Source organism: Lottia gigantea (genome assembly GCF_000327385.1).
Source record: "Lottia gigantea unplaced genomic scaffold LOTGIsca_26, whole genome shotgun sequence".
NCBI lineage: Eukaryota > Metazoa > Mollusca > Gastropoda > Lottiidae > Lottia > Lottia gigantea.
In genome coordinates, this window is record NW_008708797.1 from 991,078 (window position 1) to 1,001,355 (window position 10,278).

The following is a 10,278-nucleotide window of genomic DNA, read 5'->3' on the forward strand; positions in this document are numbered from 1 at the left end:
ATAATACTCAAGTCTAAGGGGTGAATAGTAATGGTGATATTTTAAGAAGAACTTGCTGCTAATGTGATGGTAGAAAATTGTCTATTGACTTCATTACACAGAACCTTTCAGACATATACAATTACAATGGTAGAGAAAATAATTCTTATGTAATTGTAATCTATATGTAATCAAATAAAAGGTCTCTGACATGAAATGGACATTACAAATATAATAGATTTTCAAATTTCATAGAACGAAACAAATCTATTTATTTTGGAGGAATATTGGGTGATATAAAATAAATATTATTGAATTATTTTTTTCAAAAAAGGCACAAAACAGATCATTTACTTGTAAAAACAAAATAATATCCTCTATAAGTTCAGACATCACTGTATATTCCTGCCAAATCAGAGTTATTATGTTCTGTTTTAAAAAACTAATAATATGGTTGGTTGATACCTAATTTAACTATTATACTTAAAGACTATTTGTGGCACTCCAATTTTGAAATGACCTTAACCTTGTGAATGATGGCACATCATAGGCCTGTCATTAGATCTAACCATACCCTTAATAAGTCATTTTATCTCAGATAATGATCTAGAACATGGTTAGCGTACATCATTACTACTGACCTCAATAATATAAATATTTCTGATTGGTCAATATACTGATTACTATGAATTGTTTAATAAGATATCTTGATAGAATTGGCAACCATTTTTAATCTTTACATGAGATAGGCCTGTTTCCAACTTGACAAAAAAGAATTAAAAAAAATGTGAGTTACATTTCAACAATAGGCACTGGCACTGGGTTTAAAGAGATACAACATACAGTGTTCAGTTAATTTAGAAAAACAAACTAAAGATTAGACTGGAAATGTTCAGAGCCTCATATAAATTCTCTTAATACTCACTCTAAAATCTCTTCTTTCAGTGCTATTTTCCCTTCAACCATCTTCTGTATAACATATTCATGATCTTCCTCTGAGACATGTTCTCTGGATATTAATGGCATACTTGATGGTAAATAATCTATACCACATTCTAATCCATACACTAACCAGGGATTACTTAATATTTCACTTAAATTAGCTCGTTTTGATGGTTCTCTAACTAACATTCTGGATATTAAACTGAAATATAAGAAATTTTTAAAGTAAATAATTTAAATTTCATTCAAGTTACAGAGTATGTGATAAATATTATAAAGTTTAGAAAATATCCTCAGGGACTATCAATTAGTGTAAATTATATCTTACCGACCGACCACTGAACTACTTAAACTGTAAATATCTGTGTTGTAGCTTAAATTGTTTCAAACTTTTCAACACAATTTTCAGATGTCAACTCAAATTCTAACAAGCATTCACCCAAAAGGCTGTTAGCCCACACAACATTGAATTTCATGGCAGGTTTTATCTTTATGAAAATCATCTCTAACCCATCTACAAATATGCATAAGTCCCTTCAACTTGAAAATAATCCAAACAAAAACAAATTTGCATTCATAAGACAATGTTGATATACTTTTAATGTGTGGGCATATAAAAATGAATATCATACAAATACAGAAAAATACAATTAAATTTTGAGTATGGCAGTCACTAGGACTAATAGACAGGCTGAACCTAAAGCAAACATAGTCCTTTAAGCACAGGCTGTATATTTGATTTCTTTTCTGACTTAATAAGACATCTGGTATAAGGTAATACATGAACATTACCAATTCCAATTCACATCCCATCTGGGACATCTCTTAAAGAGAATTGTCAGACTAAATCTCAATTCTCATTTATTCTGGAGACTGAGGTATTTTCTAGCAAGTTATAGGTATTGATTAGTTAATCATCCTGCCATTTCTATATGTAGATTACAACGATGCTGAACAAAAACAGATTAAGAGCAATTACAATCACAGAGATACTTCATTTATTTCTATCCACAGGACTAGACAAGACAGTCAGTAAACTACAAACAAATCTTTTTTTTTTTAATTGTACAACTAACAAATTTAACATACATTTCTTTTTGTGAAATAAGACATTTGTTAACAAGATTTTGCAGCTAAGACAAAATGATTTTGCCCAATGCCCATAGCCATGTACACGACTTTGAGGGACAGATTTGACATTTTCAGGGTTGATTTGGGTTTTGAACATAAGTAAATAGTCTTCAAAAGTATAAGAAATCACATAATTGACTATTTCTATGGTGTCATATATGACAGTGTATCAAGAATCTTTATAACATTTAAATGCGTATAATTCTGGACACACATGAATTTGAAGGCTTCAAATTTTAACGGTGAGCTGTGAACATTATTACCATACTGATTATCTTAGCTTAATAATTCTGATGGCCAACCCGTCCCATTCAGTGTTATAACTAATTCTCATTATGCCTTTTGACCCATGTCTTCCATTTGAGAAAGGTTTTCAGATAGGATGCAGAATCTAATATTTAATGAGTACAGCCTAATAAATTAGATTTGCAAGTATGTGTAAGTGGAAGAAGTAATTGTAATTAATATAAATAGAAGTATTAATGAGTTCCACACTTCACAAATAATAAACTTCCTGCTGTCTATAAATAACCTTCATTAGACAACCAGAATAGATCCCATACTAACACAAGTTTTTAACTGAACAATTCTTGGTATTCAGCCAATTCCAATAATATCTTTTTAACATACATGTAATTTTGGCAAATTGTTATAGTTTTCACTGCCGGTACCTATCAATCTATATCATGATGGAAGAGAAGTTTTTTTCATTATATATTAATTTGCCAAGGTGTCGGGTGGAACCCTGATTAAAATAACCCTATGTTGAATTGGCTTTGATCGTTCACACCAAAGAATCATCTGCTGAATAGCAGTTTTTTTGTAGCCTTTATTAACTACCTACCTGAGCATACATCCAATTTACCCAATTTACATCTAGATTTAGGTACTGTATTATTATTTTACCAGATGTCATTGTCAGGTTTTAGAAATCAATACAAAGCTATTATAGCTATATATAACTTGAGAAAATTGAAAGGATGCCATGTAAATGATTATTGGAATGAAAATGGCAACTTGAAAATATCCTGTCTTTTTAAATATTTAAAAGAATCCTCAGTTTAGTTTTAGTCTGTGACAAAAAGAGGTTAAAAAACAGTAACTTTTAGAGAAGATTTTGAAAGATTGGTCCAAACTGTCAAGAAAGCTATTGCGACTAGGAGTGAATTATAGTTAAGAATTCAATCCAACAATTTATATAGAACTTTAAATACTAGCAATGACACTGCTGTTTATTTGCTTATGTCAATACCTATTATACTATTACAAAATATTTTTATTATTAAAATAGTGTTGAATACATCAATTGTAGAGCAATACAGAAATATTAAAACAGAAACATGTTGTTAATAATACTGTTTAAAGTAGGCTGTACAAAAATATTCCATAAGCTTATTCAGTCGCCCATTTAAAATAATTAAATTCAGTGGTTCTTTGCATGCTTCTCTGTGGAACTCTTCTTAAAGAACATAAATCTAGTCCTTGTATTCACCCCACACGTGAACAACAATGACACTGATGAAATTCTTTTATGGGAAAAGGTGAAGGGGGCTTACAAGTAGTGCTGGCGCAATATATCTGTGAATCAATGTATCGCAATACGTCATGCCATGAAACATGTATCGTATCAAGACGTCATGTATCAATACTTGACGATACCTTTCATTCCATAAAAAGTGGATATTTCTATCATCTACATTACCAAATATCACAGATATAAAATTATAAATTAATATAAATAGAAACTTTGAAGATAAAATTTTATACACAAAGTTAATCCAATCAGCTCTCAGAATTTAATAAGTTTTGTAAAAGTGAAAGAGGAAAACATTCTATAAATTCAAAATAAAGTGTTTGAGCTTTCAGTTTATAAGTTGCTTAGTAGGTCTTGAAGAATCAAGTCATGTTTTATTTGTATTGCCAGAGATGGTATTTAATTGGCACATAATGTTCTCTGACCTAATCCAGTGTTTCTAGAAGCTGCCAAATGAAATGCCATGCCAGAGTATGATGGGCCTATCAAGATTTGTATAACTTCTGCCTATGCAGCAACCTAGTACAAGTATGAATTGTTAGACAGTAATTTTAGACTGCTCAGCAAAAATATGCTCAAATGCACCTTTATATCGAATCTATAAGAGAAATTTCCATATTCTTGGCAATGTGTTTTCTTTCCATTTAATGATCATCAACAAAGTCTTTAAATGGCATTTAGTAATTGTGAGTACCATATATAGACATAGCTTTATGGAACAACAATTAAAGTTTTATGTAATGTTTCAACATGTTTCCCCATCATCTTCAGGCACATAATGAAACCTGTCGTTTCAACATGTTTCCCCATCATCTTCAGGCACATAATGAAACCTGTCGAAAGAAACGTATCATAAAAATTTTAACCAGTGATTGTTGTTCCATAAAGCTGTGTCTATAAATCATCAACAAAGTTATCAAGCTCTGATCAATAATAGTCAGATTTCGATATCAACTGAAATATACCATTTATTATCTCAAGTGATCAAATTAGACCATAGGTGGAGCCATTCCATATCAAAGAATGATAGTTTATAATAGTTCTGGTAATTATACTTTACTTTCATCCTACATCTATACTGATTGTTATCAAAACAGTCTGAACATCAAAACAACTACTACCAGTTTAAAGATAGATAGATTCTTTTCTCTTTGAAGGCAATGCCATATCAACTACATGTAATGATTACATTGTTTGATATTTAAAATGAATGTCACACTATTGGATCTATCATTAGTGGTGTGAAATGTAGTATCTAAAGTGACAGCCATAATTGATAGATTAAAATCAGGATTATACATTATAGAAGGTTCCAATAAAGTCACAGGAGATTAGATTAAAACTTTCAAATTGTTTCTTCAAATTTTATATTTTTTAAAATGGATGGTAAATTCAACATATTTTCACAAAGATATTGGTGGGAACTCTTTCTCAGACCGCTTGCCTGTTTAAATTTAACAAAATTTCAGTAAAGAATTTAATGTCACACCTAGATTTGAGTACACATGAACAATCTGACATTGTTGATGTGAATGATTACTCTCATTAAGGAAGAGACAATTCATAATTTTACCTTTTTTAAACTTCTTTTTTGCACATGGGTTTTTTGCATTTTGTCTGATGGTGAACTTACAAATAATTGTTTAAACTTTCTTCAGATAAAGATGACTTGACAATAATTTTATCATTATGTTGGGTTTAGCCTTAACAAGAAGAAATTGCAAATTGAAATTTCATCCACACCTCAATGCACTTGATGTTTTAATGAGTAAGCTTAATTTTTTCAATTGACCCACTTCTTTAATCATAATCCTGAAAAACCTGCTGGATAATTTTGAGAAGTCACTTCTATGCTATGACATGTTACTCTTATGGCATCATGACATTGTTATTGCAGTACTAATATCTTGCAGATTGTGTCTGCATTCCTGCAAGTCAACAATAGGAGGATATCCTAATGTGACAGGAAGGCCATTAAATATTTTTTATTCACAAAATGATTTTTTTCTAGTTTCATATGCTAAAATTGAGGTCTACAAGTTTGTGCTTAGCTCACTGCTGTATTTGGGTAACTTAACATATATGTGAAGAAAAAACCTAAAGAACAGCTTGAAAGTGAACAGTTTTTCGTTTGCAGAGTTCACTGATGTATTCAGCGTGTAAATGGAACATGCTACAGAAATATTCTATTTATTCAAATTTAGCTTTTACTTTTATATAATCCGATGTGAAACTATAATCAGAATATCAGAATAGTCAGCAATAAAATAAAATAGCAGCTTTAGCACTACCCTTAGATGGCTTTAAGATATACTAAATTTAGAATATGATATTTACTTACTGTTGACAATGAGGAGAAACAGTAGAAGGAACTTTATATTTACAATCCATTATCATTGTTAATGTTTCACTATCATTGACTTCTTGAAATGGTGGTGTACCACAGACTAACATAAACAATATTACTCCCAAACTCCATATATCTGAAAATATAATACAAGATAAACTAGTTAACATGTGCTACCTTACATTGTGCACATGAAACAGCTGAAATCAAGTCAATACAAAATATATGCTAAAAAGGTAAGTATAAGAGTGGTTAAAGTTTTGAATGTGAAAGTACCTTTACATCAATGAAACAAGAGTGTTTTTCCTCAATTTTTTGTAAAACATTTTCATTATCAAAAAGTAAATTAAATCTTATGATGGTCGTTGGGCCTAATGCACTACATATAGCATAAAAGTGAACAAACCTGAAGATTCAATTGATATTCAAGTGAAAGTTTACTAAGTTTAAAAAATAAAAAAATGAGGGTATTCATTCTTTAATCAAGTAGAAGAAATAGTACAAATTTTGTTAAACAGCCTAGAATAAGCTTACGAAAGAGTTTTAACAAGTACCAGAAAAAGATCTTACAAACTTGATGTTTAGACTTTTCAATTCTAATGTTTACAGTGTTTAAAATAATGGAATTTGGCACTAACATCTCATGGTATTTTTGTTACCGCTTGAAGGAAAAGAGAACAGATACTCCAAAACATTCCATTCCACATCTACTGAATATTGTATATGGTACCAATTTAATCTAATTTTATAATGACTTCTTCTATAGCAATATTTCAATCAAGTCAAAATTGGATATCTTTAGTAGCTACTATTTGTGGTGGTCCAGTTATTTATGATACATTTTACAATACAATAATAATCATTTAGAATGCTTTTTTTCAAAAATCAAAGAAAAAGCTATGTTAACTGTACATTTTCAAACATGAACTAAATCTACTATCTGGATGTAAGTAAATCAATAAGTAAATCTACTATCAGGATATCCTTGAAGTTGTAAAATACCCTACATTTAACCAGTGTCGAAAATATTCTCAAATTGCTTACTTGTTACTAGTTGAAATAATACCTGGGTGACAACTTCCAAGCTTTATAATGGTGCATTTTTAAACGGTTAATTCTAGAAATGTTCTAAAGTATTGCATTTCATTTTTCTTTTAATTCCAGCTAGAATGTTATCCTATACATGTTCTATAGACTAGTTTGTGGGTAAGAGTGGTTATTAATTCAGACATGAAAGCTGATCTTCTATTTTCTATTTAGTATTACTTGTGATTTCTGTTAAAACCATCCAGTTAGTATGTTAGTAGAATGAAATGAGATTGCACTTCAATTAAGACCTGTGTATTGGTACTAAAAATAGTTAGATACGGTGGGTGGGTGCTGACATCTTGCAGCTCAATAGTTGTTGTACATTTATTCAAAACTATCTATAACCTACTTACTATAATACCCTATAAAAACTTGCGCAAACCCAGTTACTTACTGGAGTATGATTGACTAAAATGGTTACGGGACATGAAACAATCAATTTTCTCAACACTTTCTCTGACTTATAGACCTACTTGGATAATCCTATTTTATTCATATCAACAATGAAAATCAAAATTGCTGATTAAACTGTGTATGGCTCAATGTGTTTCAGTACGGTAATGAATAGTTGACCACTATTATATGTGACCTGGTCTAAGATGAAAAGAGTCAACTGTAAACATGATGGACTGGATGAATGTAAATATAATTTAGTGTTAAAGTGAAATGAGAATATACTTCATAAAAGTTATAAATTTTTACATAAATGTAAAATGATAGGAATATTATGAAATTTGGCGTTAATTATGGTAACTTGTCAAGTCAACTGTCTTATAACTTGACCTCAATTTATTCATAACATGCCATAACAGTTAATACTATTAGGCTACTATTACCAGGTTACCTTTATTTCATTTTATGGGTCAAGTCTTGTTAACACCTGTTGTCAATTAAGGGAACAATACCTCATTAACATCAAAGTAATCAATCACAATACAGTAGGAGAATAGAGAGATTAATGTTAATCAATCTGTCAATTTTCTATAATCTTACCTACTGCTGGGGCATCATAAGAATCTCCTAATAAAATTTCAGGTGCTGAATAAGCTAAAGATCCACAAGAAGTTTCTAATTGTTTGCCAGGGTTAAACATATTGCTGAAACCAAAGTCAGTTAATTTCACTATTCCCAATTTCTCAAAGAACACAACATTTTCTGGCTTTAAATCCCTATGAACCACATGAAGTTTGTGACAATACGATATAGCTTCCACTATTTGTCTAAAATACAGTCTTGCAGCACTTTCCTGGAGGCCTGCTTTATGTTTCATAATGTAATCATACATATCACCTCCATCACCTAATTCCAATATCAAATATAACTTTGTTTGAGTATCTATCACTTCGTATAATCTCACAACATGAGGATGTTGAACTAATTTCATGCATCTCACTTCTTGGAATAAATGTGCACGAGAAACTTCATCCAATTTCGTTTTATCAATGACTTTAACCGCTACTTTTTCCCCAGTAAAGACATGTCTTGCCAGCTTCACAACAGCAAAATGACCTCGGCCGATAGTGTCCTCTAAATCATACAGTCCGGCGATTTTGCCGTCATAATCACCTCTCTGCTTTCTGGAAGTCATTTTGAAATATAGGGGCACGACCCTGAAAACAATTCACAAGCTCATAGTTCAATTGTTGTCCGTGTTGTCAAGATATTCAACATTTAGAATCACTACAGCTGCCATAGCTGGAAATTGCGCACTTTTCTTGCGCATGACGCAAAGGGTCACGTGATAACAGGTGCCCTGGAGAAAGATGAATGAAAAACATGATAAGTAGGGGACCATCATGATTCTGTGGTAAACGATAATTGAAACAATATTCGACAATGTTCTCTCGTTTTTCTTGTTGACGAGATCAAAAAAACACAGTCTCCTAACAAATTTCTGTTGTATTATACTGACAAAATCGATTCTATTCTCGAGAGAACAAGTGCGCTGATGCATTGTGGGATAGTTCGATTGCCACATGTGCTTTGTAGAAACTGTCTGTTAAAAAAATTATTGTATTCAAACATATATCCTTTTACTAGAATGTGTGAATCGGTAAATCCCACTTCAACACATTCCGTCTCCAGCTCTAATAAATCGAAAGAGGATGTAAAACCCATCTTTGGAAACAGATTACTGACAAATGAATCTGATGTGTTTCAGCATAATTCATGGGATCATGTTGTTTGGGATGATGAGCAAAAGTCTGAAGCAAAAATGAAAACAATCGAACAAGCAGCAAATGCTCTTTCCCTGGAAGAACAGGAAAAATTTGAGAACAAAGCTGATGAATATTGGGATGTTTTCTATAATAATCATAAAAATAAATTTTTTAAAGACCGGCATTGGCTGTTTACAGAGTTTTTTGAATTGAATTGTAAACATTTTGATCAAGAACATCAATCACCTGATACGAGTTTAACAAAAGATCAATGTGATGTAAGTGTTGAATTTCCAGGTAAAAAGGCTAAATACAGATTCTTGGAAGTAGGTTGTGGTGTTGGAAATACTGTGTTTCCTGTTATTGAAACTAATAATAATCCTGATTTAATGATGTACTGTTGCGATTTCTCATCTGTTGGAATAAGCCATGTTAAATCTCATCCAGATTATGATGAAACTAAATGTCATGCCTTTGTTTGTGATGTGTCTGATCCTAATTCTCCTTTGCCTTTTCCAGAATTCTCTTTAGATGTAGTCATATTGATCTATGTCTTATCAGCTATCCATCCAGATAAAATGCAAACTGTTATTAATAGGCTCTGTAGGCATTTGAAGCCTGGAGGTATGATTTTGTTTCGCGATTATGGTCGCTACGATCTAGCACAACTTCGATTTAAAGATGGTCGTTGTTTAAGTGAAAATTTTTATGTTCGTGGAGATGGTACAAGAGTATATTTTTTTGAACAAGAAGAACTTAAACATATGTTTGAATCTGCTGGTTTGGAAGAAGTTCAAAATATAGTAGATAGACGACTACAAGTAAATCGTGGGAAAAGGATAAAAATGTATCGAGTTTGGAATCAGTGTAAATATAAGAAACCTATCCATGCCGATACTTGTGATATGAAACCAGATGCTTGTGTCCCACTAATGTGATTCATAAGTGTTTCGAGTTGTGAGAAAAACATCTGTTGGGACAACGGAGGTCAACAAGGTCTTATTTTTAAAAAGAAACTAAGATCCTGTCTACCTTTTGGCATCTTTCTTGAATCATCTTTACCCATTTACAACTAAATTGAAGAGGACTCAATTAAG

General features: G+C 31.4%; 2 protein-coding genes across 2 annotated transcripts; one reads left to right on the plus strand and one right to left on the minus strand.

Moving 5' to 3' along the window:
- Nucleotides 1-900: 900 nt before the first annotated feature.
- LOTGIDRAFT_117331 (hypothetical protein) lies at nt 901-8,610 on the minus strand (the record flags this gene model as incomplete). Its single annotated transcript, XM_009055963.1, has 3 exons — nt 901-1,123; nt 5,928-6,069; nt 8,016-8,610. The coding sequence occupies 3 exons, from the start codon at nt 8,608-8,610 to the stop codon at nt 901-903; spliced, it is 960 nt and encodes a 319-aa protein (XP_009054211.1).
- A 453-nt stretch (nt 8,611-9,063) lies between these two features.
- Nucleotides 9,064-10,119, plus strand: LOTGIDRAFT_117504 (hypothetical protein; the record flags this gene model as incomplete). Its single annotated transcript, XM_009055964.1, has 1 exon — nt 9,064-10,119. The coding sequence occupies one exon, from the start codon at nt 9,064-9,066 to the stop codon at nt 10,117-10,119; it is 1,056 nt and encodes a 351-aa protein (XP_009054212.1).
- Between the last annotated feature and the right edge of the window lie 159 nt (nt 10,120-10,278).